At 37.7% G+C, this 20,130-nt stretch overlaps 1 protein-coding gene across 1 annotated transcript in view; it reads left to right on the top strand.

Annotated features, from left to right (window-relative positions):
- tsnare1 (T-SNARE Domain Containing 1) overlaps nt 1-20,130 on the top strand; it is a 109,093-nt gene that overhangs the window by 8,077 nt on the left and 80,886 nt on the right. Inside the window, exon 2 of the mRNA XM_053237024.1 lies at nt 15,193-15,322. Coding sequence (XP_053092999.1) covers nt 15,238-15,322 — 85 coding nt within the window. The 5' untranslated portion in view covers nt 15,193-15,237. The remainder of the gene's footprint in view (nt 1-15,192; nt 15,323-20,130) is intronic.

The raw sequence follows: 20,130 nt of genomic DNA, 5'->3' as shown, positions 1-20,130 counted from the left end.
AGAGGAACAACAACATGTGAATGGGCTGATTGTGACCAAAGACGTTATGGCAGTGTCAGAAATTTTGCCCCAAAACGTCAGTGTGTGAAGATTGCTATGATGAACATCTAAAAAAGCAGAATGTCATCACTTTATTGCATCATACGCATATTGTGAGAGAATCTTAATTGTATAATTTGACTTGCAGCACATATCCGATATTACACTGCCACAGAATATAACAAAATTCTTAAATTAGTGTCACCTTGTACAGCGTGACATTTAATAAACTTATAAGACTGCTGCTATCACACAGCATAAAGCACAATTTAGAGATTATATTGGATCTTCCATCTAAATTGCTTGAGGCAGTGGTACAGCATTTGTGTAATGCACATGTAAAACACAATTATAGTCGTTTCAGGAACTATACCACAAATAAAGTGATTTAATTCTGATCAGTTGTGGCAACAGCAAGCGAAACTGCAGCAGCGAGTACTCAGATAAGGATCACACCTCGGCAAAAAGAATTGAAGGATTCAAATGGAATTCTGAGGAATCTTCTACAGTTTAAACAGTAACAATAATGTTTAGGAATTCTGTAAGCTGTGGTTTAAGATGTGGCAGTGGCATGATGGAACCCCATAATTAATCGCTTACCAAAGACAAATGACTGCATACCAGAATATATGTAAATTCCAACATTTCTGCCCTTTCCCTGTCCTCATTACCAGTGTTGTTTCTATAATTGGTTTAGAGATTCCTGCAGTGCTGTTTGGAGAAACAATGTTTCTTTGCACAATGTGTTATAAAGACTATTATTTGACACCAAACAGGGTTCCCATACAATGATAAAATGCATGAGATTAAAGGAATTTGTCATATTGCAACCTAGTTTAGTACAATTACATAAGCCGGAAGTCTTTATACAGTGTGCATGAGTATCTAACTATAACGTAGCACTGAAATTATAACAAAGCAACATGCTTCAGAAGCTGTGATCTGTGATCTATTTACAGACCAACCAGTGAATCAACTCCTACAGGGTTTAATTGAATATTTGTCCTGTAGATGCAGATTATCTCTGTGGGAATTTAACACTGGTGATTTACCTTGTCATACTCAATGTATAACTGGTGTAATGTATGACAAGCATGTAGTATTTACCATGGCGTTTTAACTAAAATGAACACTTCATCTGGCTACATGGGCTACGGGATTAAATATACAGGGGTCCTGGGGAAATTTCCTATTTTACAGGTGCTCCTCTGTGACTTATTTCCATCCAGATTGGCAATGTCGATGTTTTTCTCAGGCCTCCTCTGAGAAAATTACAGGCCGAATTACCTACTGTTTTTCACCAAACTCAGCACTCGTCTGAGACTGCTGCTGCTGTTGAGACTGCTGCTATTTGCCTTATTCAGTTTTGTAGTGCTTGTATCAGTGACCCTCCACCAGATAGTAAACACTTCCCAAGTCACAAAATGAAAAATGGATGCTTCTTGTATACTTTGTGATTGTTGTTTTATTGTATTTTCAAATTGTCACTGGATCTTTGGTTCGCCCCAAACTGAAATACAAGAGTGAGTGTCTCTTCTCTAATCCAGTAGAGATGAGACACTCGACCACTTGGATGCCATGTTGTGAATGGTGCGTGATCATATGACCACATGACGCAAACATCTGGGTTCATAGAAAATACAACCCACTAGAAACGTACTTAATTTTATTGCTGTCCAGATGCGAGATTTTTATCACCGAGGAGCCGTGTAAAAAACTATTTGCTGACGTCCCCCTGATGAAATAATCCAATCTGAATAGGGTTAAGGACTCCTTCCTTGTCTTTTCAGATGGAACCTTGTAGTTTCAGAGCATTAACAATTTCAAATTGCATTACCAAAAGACAACTGGGTTACTGCCTGTGTGAGGTATTACATGTTCTCTCCATGTTCACATGGGTTTCCTCCCACCTTCCAAAAGCCAGCCATTAGGTGGATTGGCTATGCTAAATTGCCCGTAGGCATGAATGAGTGAGTTTATGGTGTCTCATGATGGACTGGAGTCCCAGCCAGAGTGTCTTGTGCCATGTTCCCGAGATAGGCTCTGTATTCACCATGACACTGACCAGGAAAAAGCTGTTAAAGCATAACAGTGAATGAATGAATGAATGAATTTAAATACAATACAGACCTCAGATTTTCTGGTGACTTCAGCCAAATTATTGTCCACATTCAGAAATAAAAACCTTGTAGCTTAGTGTATTTAGATGCTCAACCATTCAGGCAAGTAAAAAAATAAGTCATTGGAATTGGAAAAAAAATATATTCCACATCCCGAGTCTGTAACATGTAAGGAATTACACACTCCAGTCCAGGCGGTTATATGAAAATAATCCCTGCAGGGGTAGCTTCCCGTCATGCCATTACCACCCTGAAGTGGATTATATTAATATAACCACATGGTCTAGAGTGCATTATTCCCTACATGTTATTCTGTTTATACCACAGTGATTTGCCAATGATTACAATGTTTAATTTATTAATGAATGATGATACATTGCACAGTTTAAAGACTTATAGTCAAGATTTAATTTTGTGGAACAACCATGAGCCAAGCTAGTTCCTGTTAACACTTATGTCATAGCTGCGATAAACAGTCATTACCTCACCAGCACCTCCTTCTCTCTCTCCTACATCTCTCCTCTCTCTCTCTCTCTCTCTCGTACTTGGAAAACTCCTTCCGTAACTGTTACATAAATGTCCCCTAACAAAAACATCACTACACTAATGATTACAGGCTTTTCTTTGTTAAACAACAACATGCTTTTTAAATCCATTACTATTAGTCTTAGAGCGTCGGTCATACAAGTCATGGTGAATGAGCTGTTACTATAGAAACAATAATGTATTACAAGGAGCGCATTGATATTAACTTGTCATTTTAATATTAACCTTTTATGGCCGAAACTGCTATCTGAGCCATGTCAATTCTGATTCTGTCTGTATTAGGAGAATTTAAAGATCTAAAACCAGGGGTAATCAGTATGGATTTTTTTTTTCATGCATAGCAATCTGTTTTCAGGATGTGATTTGGTTTGCTTGTAACAAGCTCCAAATGATCCTGGGTTCTTTAGTAGCCAGAAAATTATTTGTCTATGTTTATTTAGATGTATTTAACATGCATGAATAATGCACACCTTCTAACCAAGCAGATTTGAGAGTTTACCCAAGCTGTGGTACAATTTATTTTAAGGAAAACATATAAGGCGTTAATTAATGTCTTATTATTGTAACTGATTCAGGTACAATATTATAGTGCATGAAAAAGCCTTAGCCATTAGGAAGCAAACAAGCCAAATAGTTTGCTAATGACAGAGATGCTACTTTCTGTTCACCTGCTAATTATTTTCCAATTGGGATGAAAAAGTGTGAATTTACACATTGGCTCATATCGCAAGCTCTATTCAAGCTCTGCATTAAAACTATTGGAGCAAAGTGAAAATGAAAATGAGTAGACATAGTATGTCACAGATAGTGAGTCCAACTGGTGAAATATTTCAGAAAAGTCTGTAAAGATGCTACACTGGGCTTGGAAATATCACCATGGGTTATATATAATATTAATTAGACAGGTCTACTGATACATGAATGTCTAATGTCCACAACACTAGAGGACAAAGGCGCATGCTGCTACGATTCCAGGCTAATCACTCTGCTGTATCATTCCCTTCTGGTTGCTCGGAGGAGCTTTGGCTGCTGAAATCAACCGGCATGTCCAATCCACTGGAGATGGCAAGGTTTATCTGGGTCGCGCTGACTGTGCTGGTGGTTGTGACAAGAAAATTCTGATTCTGAAGATCTAAAACCAGGGTTAATCATTATGGAATTTTTTCATGCATAGCAAGCTGTTTCTCAGGATGTGATTAGATTTGCTTGAAACAAGCTCCAAATGATCCTGGGTTCTTTAGCATGTCCTAGAAAGACAATTTCTCAAGAAAATTATTCGTCTTATAAGTTTTTTTGATGCATTAAACATACTTTTTGTTATGGTCTTCTGATGGTTTAGGGACGAGGACAAGTTAGAGAAAATGCAAAAATGACATGAATCATATAGTACTTATTTCACCATGAGTTGAAGCATGTCTGCTCAAAGCAGACCTGTTAGTGACTTCATAGCTTGAATGAATATTGCGTTAAAACCATTTATAGCTGTCGATTAATCATTTTGTTTCTAAAATCCACACTTATAGTACATGCACTTCGGAGTGGTAGTGCACTTTTTTCTATACATGTTGACATATTCAGTAATGATCTATGAAGTCAGAGATTTATGAAATCTTGATAAACCATTTTTAATTAAAAGGAATTTATTATTGCAAGTGTGTTATTGATCCTAAGCACCGCAGTGACATTTTTTGGATGATGTGTGACTCCATGCATGTTAGCTTACACATAGCGTTTGGGCTAAGTAACCATGGCAATGAGTATGTTGGATTGTGGGAAACCCATCACCAGGAAGCAGTTGCTGCAGGGGGAAACATATGTGACAATTGGAGAGAACCAGAAGGCTGCAACTTGGATGTCCAGTAGGCCATCTATCCTCAACCCTGACTGAAGCCAGGCAGCTCTGAGAGCTCAAAGAAGCTCTCTCAAACTCTGTCCCTAAAGCAGCCTGAAATCCCTAAGGGAGAATTCCATAGCTGTGTTCAACACAGATGAGTGAGACTGGCTGCCACAGTGGCTTTAGCCATGTGCGAATGTATACATATACATATAGCATGACTTCATGCACTGCTGTGTGTTCAAAGTTGGCAGGTTTAAACGAGAGAAAGCATGGTTGATTATTGTGCTTTAATTAAAAGATAGAAGCCCAATCCAGAAGCTGTTTTCTCATCAGAATTTTATGGACACACACAGAATGTTTAATATGCACTCAAAAATCTTCAAAAACACTTTTATATTATGTTCTAAAATTATATTTTGCATACTCATATTTTCATTCACTATTGAATATAGTGCAACAGATTCTTGGTTGTGGTTGTTAACCAATTGTTTTTATTCATTCACTCATCTTAAGTAACTGCTTTATCTTGGTCAAGATGGTCTATCCCAGGAACAAGGCAGGGACACACCCTGAAGTCCATCACAGGGCACCATGCATGCGCACACACACACACACATTCACAATTAGGGGCAATTTAGTGTAGCCAGCCCACCCACTAGCATGTTTTAGGAGGTGGGAGGAAACTGGAGAACCCAGAGGAAACCCACACAGACACAGAGAGAACATGCAAAACTCCACGCAGACAGTAACTCGAGCTCAGAATCGAACTGGGAAACCTGGAGATGTGAGGCAGCAGCACTACCTGCTTCAATGCAGTGCCGCCTTTTTATTATTCTGTTCACATTCATATATTTTAGCAAACTTCCTATCCTCAGGCAGTTGTTTTACACAATTAAATCAATTTTAAAACTCATTAGCTTGGTAATAAACTGTGTCAATACAATACTGTGAGTTGGCTATAATGATAGCTAAGTTCTCTGGTCAAAAACTTCACAAAGCATGAATAAAGTATTGACAGTTGTTGGAATGTCTAACCAGGTGGTATCACTGCTCATAAACAAGCCAAGGTGAAAATTAATAATTACAAATTTACAATATTTTCCATTTGCCATGGCTAATATTTTTCAGTGCCATGGTAATGAGTAAGTGTAACATTACAGAGAGCCGTGGCTTAACCGATATTCTTATTATAATGTCACATGCAAAGATATCCAAAACCTGTTATATTTAAATAAGTAAGTAAGTAAGTAAATAAATAAATAAATAATCTCTTTTTTCATCCATCACTGAGAATTGAATTAAATGGGTGGCAGGTCGCCTCTGTCCTTTCAAGCAAATGAAATCATCAAGGTCCTTTCTTCTCTGCCTGAGTGAAGGTTACTGTGCATTCTGAATTCTCCTCTCACCATGTGGACAGACTGTGTTTTAAATTTTATTGATGCTCATGTGCCTGACCGTCTGTCCAATCTATAAATCTGCTTCCCATTGACAGTGATGTCAAAATAAGAGACCGTCTTTGTCTCCTCCCAGGAGGTGTTTTAGCCTGAATCAGCTCTGTAGTGAGAGTCTCGTCCTTATTCATCACCGTGCCTTCAGGTGATTCCTAGATAGATAGATATAAGTGCTAGCTCAGTGCTGACCCACCTTCATCTGGCCCTGAACTCATCTGAATCTGGCTTTCTGAACATGGCCACAGCTCAGCCTTTATAAGCCCATATATTACAGTTGGGCCACTTTCAAAATTAAAATGGTGTACAAGCATTAGGTATGATTGGTTGATTTTGGGACTTGTCTGAATTTTTAAAAAATATCTTGAAAATGCTAAGTGTAGCTGCTTACAGTTGGGACATTTTTGGCCAACAATGCACTTACCAATAATGCCATAACTAACCCTTACCTGCCTAATCTAAATGATGATCTGCATATGGGCTGGAATCATCTATTAGCTGGGGTTTAAATAGGGTTACCAAGTCAGTGTGACCAAATTCCTAGAGATGTTTTCCCCAAATGGAAATCTTCTAATGGCTTTGTTAAAATGTATAATATAATATTAAATATTACAATGCATTTGACAGTGATAGTGATAGTGTATTACAGTTTAAAAGCAGTGTATATGATATTTTGAGTTTTGGGACTTCGGCTGGTTTGGGACTAATTTTACTGACCATTGGGTTGCTTTGGTCAAGCAAAAACTGGCAGCCCAGAACACCGGAGTGCAATTTCTAGCAGAAAGAGTTTAGTGGCTATGAAATCCATGGGGTAGTTGTTAGTTGTGTATATAATACAGAAGATCACATTTAACACTCCTGTAGTTTCTTGACTTTTATAGGACGACAGGTTACAATGATGTGTTTTCTGAATTTGGACTGGTGTCTCCCTCACTGCAGCCCTGTACAGCACTCTTTACACAACAGTCTATAAATAGTGAAGTGTTCTGCCTAACACACACACACACACACACACAGAGTATGTGTGTTAGAACACTGCACTCAACAATTTTGAAAGTTGTGTCTCATCACTTAACCCATCTGTTCATTCTTTGCAATTTATTTTACTTCTCATTCTAAGCTGTGAAAAAAAATCTCTTGGAATAATTGTTTTTTTTATTTTCCATTCCAGGAGACTAATCCTAATACCTGGAGTTTCCCAGGTAAGCTGGGAGGGTTAGCAACAATAGTTTTAACACTGGACTTGGGGTGTTGCGCACTGCATTACCTCTGTGCCACTCAGGCGCAGTTTAGGTTGAGGCCCAGTTAAGACAACATCACTCATTAATGTTAAAAAAAAAAAAAACATCACTTTCACATTATTGTTTTCTTGTTTGCTTAGTGTTAATATGGTGCTTGGTTTAATGTAGTTGGTTGTCACTGTCAGGTCCCTGCAATCCACAAACCTGTCCCCAATCACACACACACACACACACACTCTCTCTCTCTCTCTCTCTCTTTAAAAGAAACTCTCACCCTCACTAACTCTGTGAAGTAAAACACTCTGTTTGTGCATCTGACTTTAACCAAGCCATCTGATTCTGATTTTTTTCTACCTTTCTGGTTGTGTGTCCTGTCTTTTGCCCAGCGTGCCCTGTCTATTGATAGCCTGACCTGTGCCCGTTTTTTTTTTTTTTTTTACTTTGATCTTGCTTGACATTTTGAATTGTTGCCTGTTTCTTATTAAAAAGACTCTTTACTGCATTTGCATGTCTCAGTCCTCCATTTCATGACAGTCACATTTAGAAAACCTAGCACATCGTAGCAACTGCATCTTGATGAGGCATTTGTAAAATATACATTTAATCAGAATATTTAGCTCACAATCAGTACACAACTACTGTGTGGATCTGATGGATGTGACTACTGAAGAGCAAATTATCCTGCTTTAGCATAAAATAACATCTAAACAGCAAGCCATTCAGACACACTTTTTCACTAATATGATTGGATGTTAGCACAATAAGCTTAATGATTTTACATACTAGATATATTCTGTTAAAATATTCTGTACACAAGCAGCCATGGACTAGAGAAAAACATATAGCAGATCATTCCCCCACTGAAGTCTGTTCAGTGTTGTGTATGCCCATGTCTCTTATTATACTCCAATTATTTTGAAAATTGTGCAGAGCTATCTTTAGTTCCTGCTCTGATAGGAATTCACTGCAAGAAGAGAGTCCAAGATTGAGAATGAGATTATAGTTAGATCTGGCTACTTGTATTTTGTCATCATTACCAAGCCTGTTACACTAGCTTGCTTGTTATTGTGCCATACTTCCAAAGTTTGTTATTTATTGGGGAGATGTGTGTGTATGTGTGTGTTTATGTGTGTAGGTGCACAGTCGGGTATAACTGCAAATTTGGATATAAAACTTGAAAATAAAACCACATCTCAGTGTGTTCTCTGAATAATTATCGAGGGGTGACTCATAAATAGTGCCACTGCAGTCTGATTGTGTAAATGGAGCTTGTTAAGGCTTGAAGGAGCATTCATGAGATCTCTGACCACTGTGCACTGATACAAGATTCAAACGTCTACTCTAGCCTGTTTTTAAGGAAGCCTGCTGTGCTGTTCAGATGTTTTAATGTTTGTGTGGTTATTGTGCACGCTGAAAATTGAGGGTAGATCTGGTGTTTTGGAAAGAGAATTGGGTAATTTATATCAATAATGAGTTTTTATAGATGATATGGCAATTTCGCTTGGAAGTGTGTGTGTGTGTGTGTGTGTTTGTGTGTGTGTGTGTGTTTCTCTGTTAGCAATGACTTCTTGAAGAGTGGCTTGAAAGAGTGAAATAGTGGGCCGTCATCCTGAAATACACTCTTTGCTCAACTGGGTCTCACACTGACAAATTTGTAACAATTTGCACAAATCGGATTGTATGAAACCTTATGAAGGTGAAGGTGAAGGTCAAGGGAATGGTTAGTGTCTGAAATGGAACATAATCCAACTACTGTTTAATTTAAATTCTTACAATATTTGGGGCCTTTTGTTGTTGTGAGGAAACAACAAAATAAAACATTGTTTTCTTTGCTAAAGTTATTACACCCTATAATGTTTGAAAAGGTGCAATAATTGGATTATAACATCAGTAATCATAACCTTGAGTATTTTTATTGCTCTGTCTTGTGTTTGGCTGTCTGGCAAAACCTGACAGATGTTGCTGCTACTAAATTATGGAAAACAGGTAAACCTGATCTCTACTTTTAAGAAAACATAAATACAGTATACTTTACCAAAATAATATAGAAATGATTTTATTTTAACTACTTTCTAATGTTACCATGGCTGTCTGTCAGTTGTTTGGGTGTGCACACTACTCAATGAGACAGATAAACACGAGAGCTGTCTGTCATGTGACTTTGTTACTTTGTCACTATTTTGTACAGAAACAAGAAATAAGAGAAAGTGTGCAGGAAATATTGGTTGGCGAGACTGTTCTGCACAGAGAGCTGGAGGTCTACTGCATATACGAAAGTAGCAATATTTTTTTAGTGTTTGCTGCCAGGAATCATGTCGTGTTTCTTTTTGCTATTCCTAACAACCATTTGGGTCTGACATGCCAAATAAGTTCTTATAGAAACAATATAGTGCTTAGATTTTGCCCTCACCCTGCTACACACAGAGGTGATGATAAACTGGCATTCGGGGATCTGCTGTGCATGAGAGCAGCTGAATTTGATTTCCTTTCAGACTCTTACTGGCTGTTTCTCATTGCTGTATTTACAACTAGTTGCACAGGGGTTCACACTACATGATTCATTGCTGAGAAAATTAAACATGCATGAAAATATCAGAGCCTCAGCAATCACTCACAGATTGAGAAATCAGCGTTGCCTAACTGGTCACATTACACGACTGGTCACAGAGTGCCAAAATTAGTCTGTGACTGGGAAATCTTGTAGTGTGCATTAGGCTTTAGGGGCAAGTTCAACAAATGCAGCAGTAAATGCCTAAAGTCAGTCTTTCTAAAACCTTGATAGCTTAGTGTGCTTTTCTCACACAGTGAATGGCATGCTTTGAATGACAAGTTGTTGCGTAGCTGTGCAATAGCAACATGGACATAAGCCTAATCAATTCAGTTCAGATACTGACTCTCAAAATGTCTGCAATGCTCCTACGTGATTACATTATCAAAACGGAGATGTTCACTTTTGAGTGTAAACACACTTTAATAACTTTATCTGTGATTGAGATATATGCAAAATGGAAACGTTTCAGTTCAGGAAAGTCTGTAGTTTTCAGAACTACAGGCTTATCAAACCATGTCTTCATGGACCTCACGTTGTGCACAGTGCACTGTCATGCTGGAGCAGGTCTGGACCTCTTTGTTCCAGTGAAGGAAATTCTTAATACAAAGAAATCCTAGACAATTGTGTGCTTCTAACTTTGAGGATAGTGTACATGGTCAGCTTTCCACAGACTTCTGGCCAAATAATGTATATATGATAGAAAAATATCAAAGTTTTACCATATGATGGGTTTTACCAGGCCACCACACATATAAGCTAATATGTTTGCTGATGGTGAGACAGACTTATACAGTATGTTTAACCACAGTATCACTCATTACTAATTTACCCAAGTAGTTTTATCGAAGTTGTAGATAATTCTTGCTCCAGTGTGGTCTGAAAATGCCCCATCATTCAGTCCTGTGAAGGCCATGTAGAGGGATTTCCCAGGCTAAAAAACAAAAGCTACTGATTTACAGTACAATAGCTCATGTTGCATATTGATTTGGTAAGTCATATTTCAGTATTCAAGTTTAGACATTATGTACATGACCATGCGCATGAGGTGAAATCACGGTGGCCGTGACTTGCAGCTCTGCCAATAAGCCCCAGCAATCTGATAAGCCCAGGATGTGGTATCTTGTGGTATCTTGACACCAGTGCTAGTTATGTAAAGATGTGTTGGAGGGCAAAATGAGTCCAACTATTACAATTCTGTCCAGCAATCTCGTGTTTAATCTGCATTTGAATTTGTTAAACTGTTCACCTACAGAAAATGTGTCAATATTACAATCATTTGCATGCTTTGCTGTGAAAACTGCTTTCACTGCTGAATTAACTGCATTGCCTCTAAACTATGTGTACGTGCTTACAGAAGTAAATTTCCAGTGCAGTTGCATGTGAGTAATAAGGAGTCGATGTGGCTGCTGCTGCTGCTCTGGCAGTGTCCTTAGCTGCGGTTTCTTTCCACTCAGTGCCTGTGCTCCCTCATGCTGTGCTAAGCCTCTCTGTGGTGATAATGGGAGATGAGGGGACCAATTCAGAATGAGGGGAAGTGATGAGGCGTTCTGTCAGTCCCCTAAGGGCATTCACAATCCTGCCTGCCTTCTGATGGCTGTATTTAGCACTGCCAGGCTTCCACGGGCCTGTCTGATCATACACACACTCCGTTCCCTGTCTCCTTTAACCAACGTGCTCACTTCGAACACACCCACGCTTACCTTATTAATTCATCTGGAGTTATATACTTTATACCGTATAGAAGTCACATTCCGTCTCCTCTTCACACTTCTAATGCTCTGTTTCAGCTTTCTGAGTACTGGAAATAGAGTTTAATTTTCCCATGGAAATTTCCCACAGTTTTCCTAATATTTATGCACATGATATCAACTTGCACATTTAATATATATTCAATCAAATACATTTGGATTTATTTTAATATGGCAGTGCTTGTTTACAAGTTAAGGTCCTGCATTCGTGACTAGAAAGTTTAAAAAAAGAAAACAAAAGAGCCACTGTTGGGCTTTATGCAAGACTAAGCTAGACATGTTGACTTGATTCTGTTCTTTGGATAATTATGAAATTCTGCAAGTTTTTAGGAACAATGTATTCAGTGTGTAACAATAATGGTACATATAAAATATCAGTACTGTGAACATCTATAATTGACTCACTGTAACCACTGTAACCAACGAGAGTTTAGGAAGCAGAAGGACAGAAGGTTAAACAGGTTTTATTGAAGAATAATAATTTTATTGAAGAAGGTTAAACAGGTTTTACTGAAGAATACTGGGATGTGTGGGGAAGGAGCACGGTTCAGTGTGTGTGTTGAAGCCGGGACTGGAACTTGGGTTGAGGGTGTGAGAGTCAGACACTGTATCTGTGAGCCACAGGGAGGGGTAGCAAGGCAAAGCAAAGGAGGGAGAAACAAACAGGAGCCCTGGCCCGGACCGTGATAATTAACTTTTCTAAGTAGTATTGTCAGATTTAATGCTGCCTCCTTCTTGCTCTCAAAGACACACACAGAAGCAGACAGACTCCATATTTATCTGTACCATCTCTGCATGAAAATGTGATTAATATCCCACACTTGATAATGTCAGTCTTAGATAAATAACTGAACCCATAATTTCTAAAGTATGAAAGCAATGATTTTGTAAGGCCAACTTTAAAAAAGCACTTCATCTCATTCAATTTGACTTCTAATTAGCCTCCTATAATGCTAATGTACTATCATATTAAATGGCCAAGAACAAATAATTTGACCCTTTTTCACAAATTAATGCAAGATAGCAATTTAATGCAGGGTACTTTTGAATTAGAAATTAATCTTACGCTCTGCTTAGCTGTATATATCAGGACAGGTTTCTGTGTGATGATAAATCATAATTTACAGTACAAAATAGATTTTAAAAAATGTTTATTCATTCAGTCATTTTCAGTAACCATTTTATCCTGGTCAAGGTTGCGGTGGATCTGGGGCCTATGCCAGGAACACTGGGTGCAAGGCAGGAGAATTCACTCCGGATAGGATGACAGTTCATGTCAGGGCACCATGCACACACATTCACACACTCATTCAATACCTACATGCAATTTAGCATAGTCAATCCACTGCATATTTTTGGATAGTGGGAGGAAACCGGTCGGAACCCGTATGGACACAAGGGAGAACATGCGAAACTCCACACTGACAATAACCCGAGCTTAGTATCAAAGCAGAGGCCCTGGAGCTGTGAGGCTGCAGTGCTCCCTGCTGTGCTACTGTGCTGCCCATCATTTAGACAGTGAAACAGTTTTTATTGTTTTGACTCTGTGCTCCAGGCTTTGAAATGATATATAATGGCTATGATGTTGCAGTGCTTCAAAACAGGTAGAAACTAAAATGCAAAAAAAAAGTTGATGAACTCAAAGTGACATGCTAGGTATTGTATGCTGGCTTTTTTGTAAAGGTGAGGACTTCCTTTCTGTCTTTCTCACTCAACATTCTACTGATGCACCTGTGGCATTGACAGGCGATCAAATGTTAGTAATATAGAGCAGTTGTGGTTTATTGCAGCAATTTTGAAATGAATTATTCAAATTAGTCATTTTAATCGCTAAAAACATTGACACATCAATTGCACTACTAAAGTACAAGCATACCTTCCTCTTTTCATCTCACACCCTGTGTGTGTGTGTGTGAGGCTCAGACAGATTTGCACAGCAGGAGCAGGATGGAAAAGCAACTAATCACGAGTGACACAATGATCAACCTTAGTTAATGAACTGCTCAAGTTTAAAAATGACTGACCTGTCCATCACAGGGCTACTTTTCAGTTTGAACCACCATGTCACTGTCTTCAGTATGTGTGTATCTATAGAGTTTGGTGAGATAGAGTATTGGGGAAAAGTCCCAGTGTATGACTTTGTAATGAATAGTCCATCATGTCCCTTTAAACTACATAATATTAAGTGAAAAGTGACTTCTACATTCGGCTCTTCTCATTCCCTTTAAGAGCTGAATGTGCGCCGTGCAGTGCAATGACATTTTCATAATGACCCATGATTAGATTTCACTAATAGATTTCTTATCGAATTCTCATGGTTGCAATAACCAGCTGACTGGCACAGCTTTACAGAAAGCATGTCTGAATTAGAGAAATAGAAAACTAGGTTCAAATGCCATTGATGAATTTAGACAGCAAAATCATACATAATAATATGCAGGAAAAAAATGAACTAAATTCAGCTAGAAACTTCTAGAAGAACTTTAAATTGTTGGCATTAGGATCTGAATCTCAGATGGGTTCAGTGTTTCAAATGCTAATAAGAAGGCATATGCATATTTGTGTGTGTGAAAAGAGAAGGAGGGGTGATGTTTGCATGTCTATGTGTAAGTGAGAGGCAGAAAGAAGAAGGCGACGAGGGCGAAGCCTGTAAGAGTGGCGCCAGTAGCCCACCAGCCAGGCTCAAAATCGAGAAGCACAGAAGTTGTTTCTTGGCTGACAAAAGTAATTAATCCTCCTACTCTGTAAAAATGAATTGGATTATTTGGCTGTGAGGCAGAACTAATCTCATGTACAGTGTCCTCTGTGGCACAGACCTGACCTCCTGCACTTCTCCCTCAGGGACACTACCAATTGAAAGCTCTCTCACCACTCCTTGTTCTTTCTAATTCACTTTTTTTGTATTCACTTTATAATTTATTAAATCTAAGATAATGTCTGCATCAGATACTGATCCTAAACCTGAAAAATGCATTTTTTTTCCCTTATAGTGCATAAGAAAATAACACTATAATGCCTTGTAGTATTAATGTGGAATCTCAGAGCAGAGTGAAGGCCACTGTATAAATGCTAGATGCTGACATTTTAAGGTGTGTATATGCCATGCTCATGGCTGATGAGATCTCTGTGCTGTCTGAGTGCTCTTGTGGTATTATTTTAACCGTTTCACACTTATCGCACGCCTCTCATAGGATGCGTCTGCGTAATCCAGCCAGCACAAGAGGTCTGTTTAAAGCCATAATTACAGTCATTGTTTAGCATGGGTCTTAATTAAGGCTATCACACTATTACACACTAATATGCGAAAATGTCTGTGGATGTATGCGCACATACAAGTACTAGAGTTAAACTGCGTCACAGATATCCCGCTCCTTTCACACTGTGTCATCTGTGCTGATACTGAATGCTGTTTGACATGCAGACCCAATTAACCACACAAGTCTGCAGAGCCTCCTCATATCAATCACCACATGGTTTACAGCTCTGATACATCTGAACAGCCATCCTTTGGCCTCAGTATTTGACACTGTTTTACTCATGTATCTATCTCCAATGACATGTAGTAACAGATGTATGATACAGTAATATGAAACTAATTCTATCCATAAGAATCACTATACGGATACTGATCTCCAGTAACTGGACATTTTTTTTCTTTACAGATTACAAAACGTTTATTTTCCCGAGCACCAAGACAAAGCTCCACAATGTCATACGGATCCATTGACGGTGGCTCATTTGGCAGCAGGAATCCATTTGGTGGTCCCACAAGGCAGGGCTACCAGCCAGTAGGTAAAGACCCATTTACTTTCCTATAGATACCTTATAATCTAACCACTCTGTGTGGCTTCAAGACGAGAGCTTATGCCACACTATTTATCATCATGGTTTGTTCACCGAAATACCATAAATCATTTGACAAAGACAAAGTGAAATTCCCAACTTATTTGCAAAGCCACTGGATTCTCTGTTTGCTCTCCATAAATCATTATGTAACTAATCAGCCATATGGCCTATTATAACAAAGGTCTACTTCAGCAGATTCAAACATGCCTAGTGATTATATGACAGGTTAGACACTGTGACACTATATCTTTAAATGATTCTGCAGTAGTAGTCTGATGTCACAGCAGAAAATTAAGTGATTGCGCTGTAAAATCAGTCCATAAATGGAGCATCAGCCTAACAGTGCAGACTGATCACTGAGTCCAGACCTGTATAATTTGTCACAGTGATTCTCCAAGTGGGGTTTGGCGGTCCTTAAAGTGTAGCCAGGAGGGCCGTGATTTTCTTATTTTGGTGGAGATGACAACCCACGTTTAACATGGCAGACTTAGACACAGGATGAGCATAACATTTTAATAATAATAATAATAATAATAATAATAATAATAAAAACACAGTCCAAAACACAATCAAGAAACAAGTTTCAAAGTCAGACAGAAGTCAAGGCTCAATGTCATCAAGAAACCAAGGCCAGAGAGTAATCCAAAACGTAGCAAAACACATAAATCCAAATACAAGAATATGGTTCTTGTATATATTATATATATTTGACTGGTTACATGAATTGAATGGGTTTAATCCCAAAACTGTAAAACATAATAGCCCCATTAAGTTAAGTGAACTTATTTCTTCTCTTTAACTCCAACTGTCATGACAAGTTTTGGATATTGAACTCAAGTTTATAAGTTTTCAAAAATTAAACTTAAAGTAATCTATTGTCTTGACTTTGAGTCATTGTCTTGACTTGATTCTGAGTTGAAACAAAGGTTATCTTCAAGTTGAGTTTACTCACGTTTTTAAGGCGAGTAGGTGAACTTTTATTTTGTACGTTTAAACAGCTTTGAAATGTCTTACAGTGAACCTCAATAACTCAAAAAAAGGAGGTCTATAAATAATGCTATGTTGGACCTAATGTGTTTTGTTTGTGAAACGTTTAGGAATAAGTAGCTCAAAGGCTCTAGTAAATAGCTGTAATATTATTGTACACATTTGAATAATGAGCCAAATATTTGAATAGTTGGATTGTGTTCTTGAAATAAATGCTGTGGGGGACCATGGTATTTATTTTACAGTTAAACGGGTCCCTGATTGCAAAAAGACAGAGTGAGGATGCATATAAAAGCAGATGATTTTTAACAGTACTATACTGTAGTCATTACTTTGCATTTGTTCCATTTCAGGATTGCTTTTTATGAAATGTAACTTATGACTAATCCTAAGAAGCTTGACAAATAGCAGCTTGAAAGTTATATGTTTTGCATAATGACAAGGTACAGCAAGCAATAAAGCCATCTTGTCTGCTGATATAATACACCCTTAACATTGTTAGTTAAAGAAAAGCTTCCAATCAGGAGCTGGAGTGTAGCAGCTATTGTCTGTGACAACATTTTGACTAAGGTGCCTTGAAAACATAGTATAAAGCCCCTTTTATGTTGTCATCTTATGTTTTGAATTTGAAACAGATTTTTTTTCTTACTGATCTACAAAGTCTTAAGTGCTGTGTGATATAAAAAGAAGCATTTTAGAATCTTTAAACAAATAAGTGAAAATTACAGGCAGTAAAAACATTTAAAGAGCATTCAATTCAGTTATTATCACTGAATAAAATATGGTGAAGTATAAAAAGTCACAAAACCTGTTAATGGACTTCCAAACTTGCTTTGATTTCACCTATGACAATGACTCTGTCTCTTGCAATAAGGCCTAAAATTATGATGGAGGCTTTCAAAGTAACATTTCACAATTCAGACAAAAACACATTCACAGTAAGAAAGGGCTCTGATTGTAGAACAGTGTGAAGCTGTGAAAAAGGTACAAATCCATCAGCAAGTCTTTCACAAAAATGCTTTAAATCCTTCTTTAATATTGATCAGCTAAAGATGCCATCAATCTAGCAATCAACCACAGCCTGCTATTATTAATATTTTACATAGAAAAAGTATTTTCAAGTGTAAATCTGAGAAAATACATGTCAAGAGGCATTAAAGGTGAGAGTACCTACACTAGCTATCTGCTGTCATGTAAAATATAAGCACTAATACATTAAGACACAGTGCAGACGTGGATACTAAATCCACCTTCACTTATGCTTAATATAAGTTTCGTCATATGTCTGAGGAATGTATTTGCGTAATAAAGAGCCATCTCTCTGGTGTAAGCTCCATTTCTGCTCAATGAGTCATTGTCATATGAAACACTTGGCAGGACAGCATATAAACCTGACATTCCTTCTTATGCTCATGAAGAAAGAGCGTTTTATTATTTTTTTTTTTCACTGCACTCCAAGCATTAATCATTCCCTAAACAAATGTCATATTAACACAACAGCTATTTTAATGTAAATAAAATATGTTTGGAGTTTTTTTTTCTCCACAATCCAATCAGTTATATAAAGGCAGTTTGGTTTAAACATTTAAAATATACTAAACTGCAGTAAAGCTGTGAACTACTGTGAAAAATAACAAGGAATCTAAATAAACTCTTAATCTGACGGAAGCTTATTGATTTGCATTCATTTTCCTGAGACAGTCACTTGATTTTTCCACTTTTCCTTTTTTAAAATAACAACTTTCTTTCAACATTTTATAGCAGACTAACAACAGTGATCATTATTGATACCTACAGATTACATTGACTGAAACACAAAAATTCAATGGGCATAAACCCCATAAACTCCCAGGACTCATTCATTCTTCACGTTCATATTTTTCCTATACTTCTCTAATTAGTTTAATTGGTAACACTTTTCAATATGGTTCCTTAATTAAAGCTTAATTACTTACTAACTTAGCGGTGAGTAATCAAGTGTTATGATAACAGCTCAGTAATTACTAATCACTTCAATAATGACATAGTAAGGACAGTGTATGTCATTTATACAGCACAGAAAATATAGTGGTTCAAAATAGGATGATAAGTTATTACAGTTTGTCACTAAATTTTTACACTTTAACAACATAGTAGTTTATTATATAGTGATTAGTAGTTATTGATGAACTACTATGGTTAACACTTGATTACTTACTGCTAAGTTAGTAAGTATGTAATCACTAATTGAGGAACTGCACTAATTGTAAAGCGCTACCTTTAGCTAATTTCTTTAGTTTCCTATTAGTTACTATTAGTTTACTACAAAAAGTAGTTCATAGCAGTTACATATTCATGGAAATGGTGGCATTACCGGTTAGGGCTCTGGATTACTGATAAGGTTGAGAGTTTGAATCTTGGTACCACCACGCTACCACTGTTGGATCTTAACCCTCATCTGCCCAGCTCAATTCTTAGTCAATTAAGATAAAACTGATTGCCAAAGAGTAAAAGTAAATGAATCCTATGTTTTAAGATGAATAACGGAATAAAGAAACTAAGACTTTAAGAGGTCGAAACAGTCTGTAGTTCATCAGTTCTTAGATAGACCAGTCGATGCCTGTGTCTACATAGGGGGTGCAACAGGTAAGGCAAAATCTGTGCTGTTTTCAGAAAATAGAGATGTACTGACAGTATAGGTTGTTGAATGTGGAAAACATTCACATGGTGCCACAGTAAATTTATTCAAACTAAGCAAAATAAGCCAAAATCACATTAGTGTTGAACTGCACCAGTGAAATATGCAGGGCAAATATCAGAGAGAGAGAGAGAGTAGAGGAGAGGGAGAGAGAGAGAGAGAGAGAGAGAGAGAGAGGGCTGAGTGTGAGGTTGCATTTGGAGGCTTCCTGTCTCAGAGGAGAGCCGAGTGAGTCCTGCAGCTCCAGTCATTAGAGACAGGTCTTTGATCACAAGCAGACCTGTGTTCAGAAGCCTGTCGGCTTTGCTGTGTATCAGCACTCAGGCGTCAGCTAAGCTAAAGCGGGGCTACGGCAATGATCAAAGCTAAGGTTAAGTCTCTAATGGAGTTGTCAGTTGAGCTAATCTTTCTCCTCCTACCTGCTGCCAAACCTTTCAGCTCCCTCCAGCATATGCATTTTTTTCCTCACTCGCACTTTAACTCACACCCTCCAAAGTTTTTTGTTGTTGCTATTGTTTCCATTTTTTCTATCTTTTTCTATTTACTTCTTCTTTTAAAGAAGGTTGTTCACTTGTTCAGGTGCTTCAGGACAACCGAAGAACTCATAATGGATTGCCTGAGATGCAGTTCGAGCTGTAGAACATTTTTACCGAACGTTATAATGGGTACTATTTTAAACATAGAAAAAGTTTATTAGCCTGGAGCCTTTTTTTCAATTTGGAGCACCTCTTAAACCCACTTTACACCTGACTGCACTTGAGCACTTGAGTTCTGGCATGGTTTTGAGCTATAAACACTTCATAATAATATTCATGCTATGTTTTGCGGTATATGTCCATAATCTAAACAGCACATGGGCAATATTTCAGACTGCAGCAACAGCACTTCAGTTCAAATCCAAACTTCATGAAAGTTCTAACTGCCATCAATTGCATTAATGAACTTTATGTAATCAATTACAGGGGTAATGTATGTTTATAATAATCTGATGGTCAGTACAGGTATAGTTTATATTTACTAAACCCGAAATGAATGTTCATGTCGCACGTTGTGGTGGCTGCAGAATGTCTATTGCTTTGGGCTCGTGCAC

Source organism: Pangasianodon hypophthalmus, chromosome 1 (assembly GCF_027358585.1).
Source record: "Pangasianodon hypophthalmus isolate fPanHyp1 chromosome 1, fPanHyp1.pri, whole genome shotgun sequence".
Lineage (NCBI taxonomy): Eukaryota > Metazoa > Chordata > Actinopteri > Siluriformes > Pangasiidae > Pangasianodon > Pangasianodon hypophthalmus.
The sequence above is the reverse complement of the archived record's forward strand: the minus strand, read 5'-3'. Positions and strand labels throughout refer to the sequence as shown.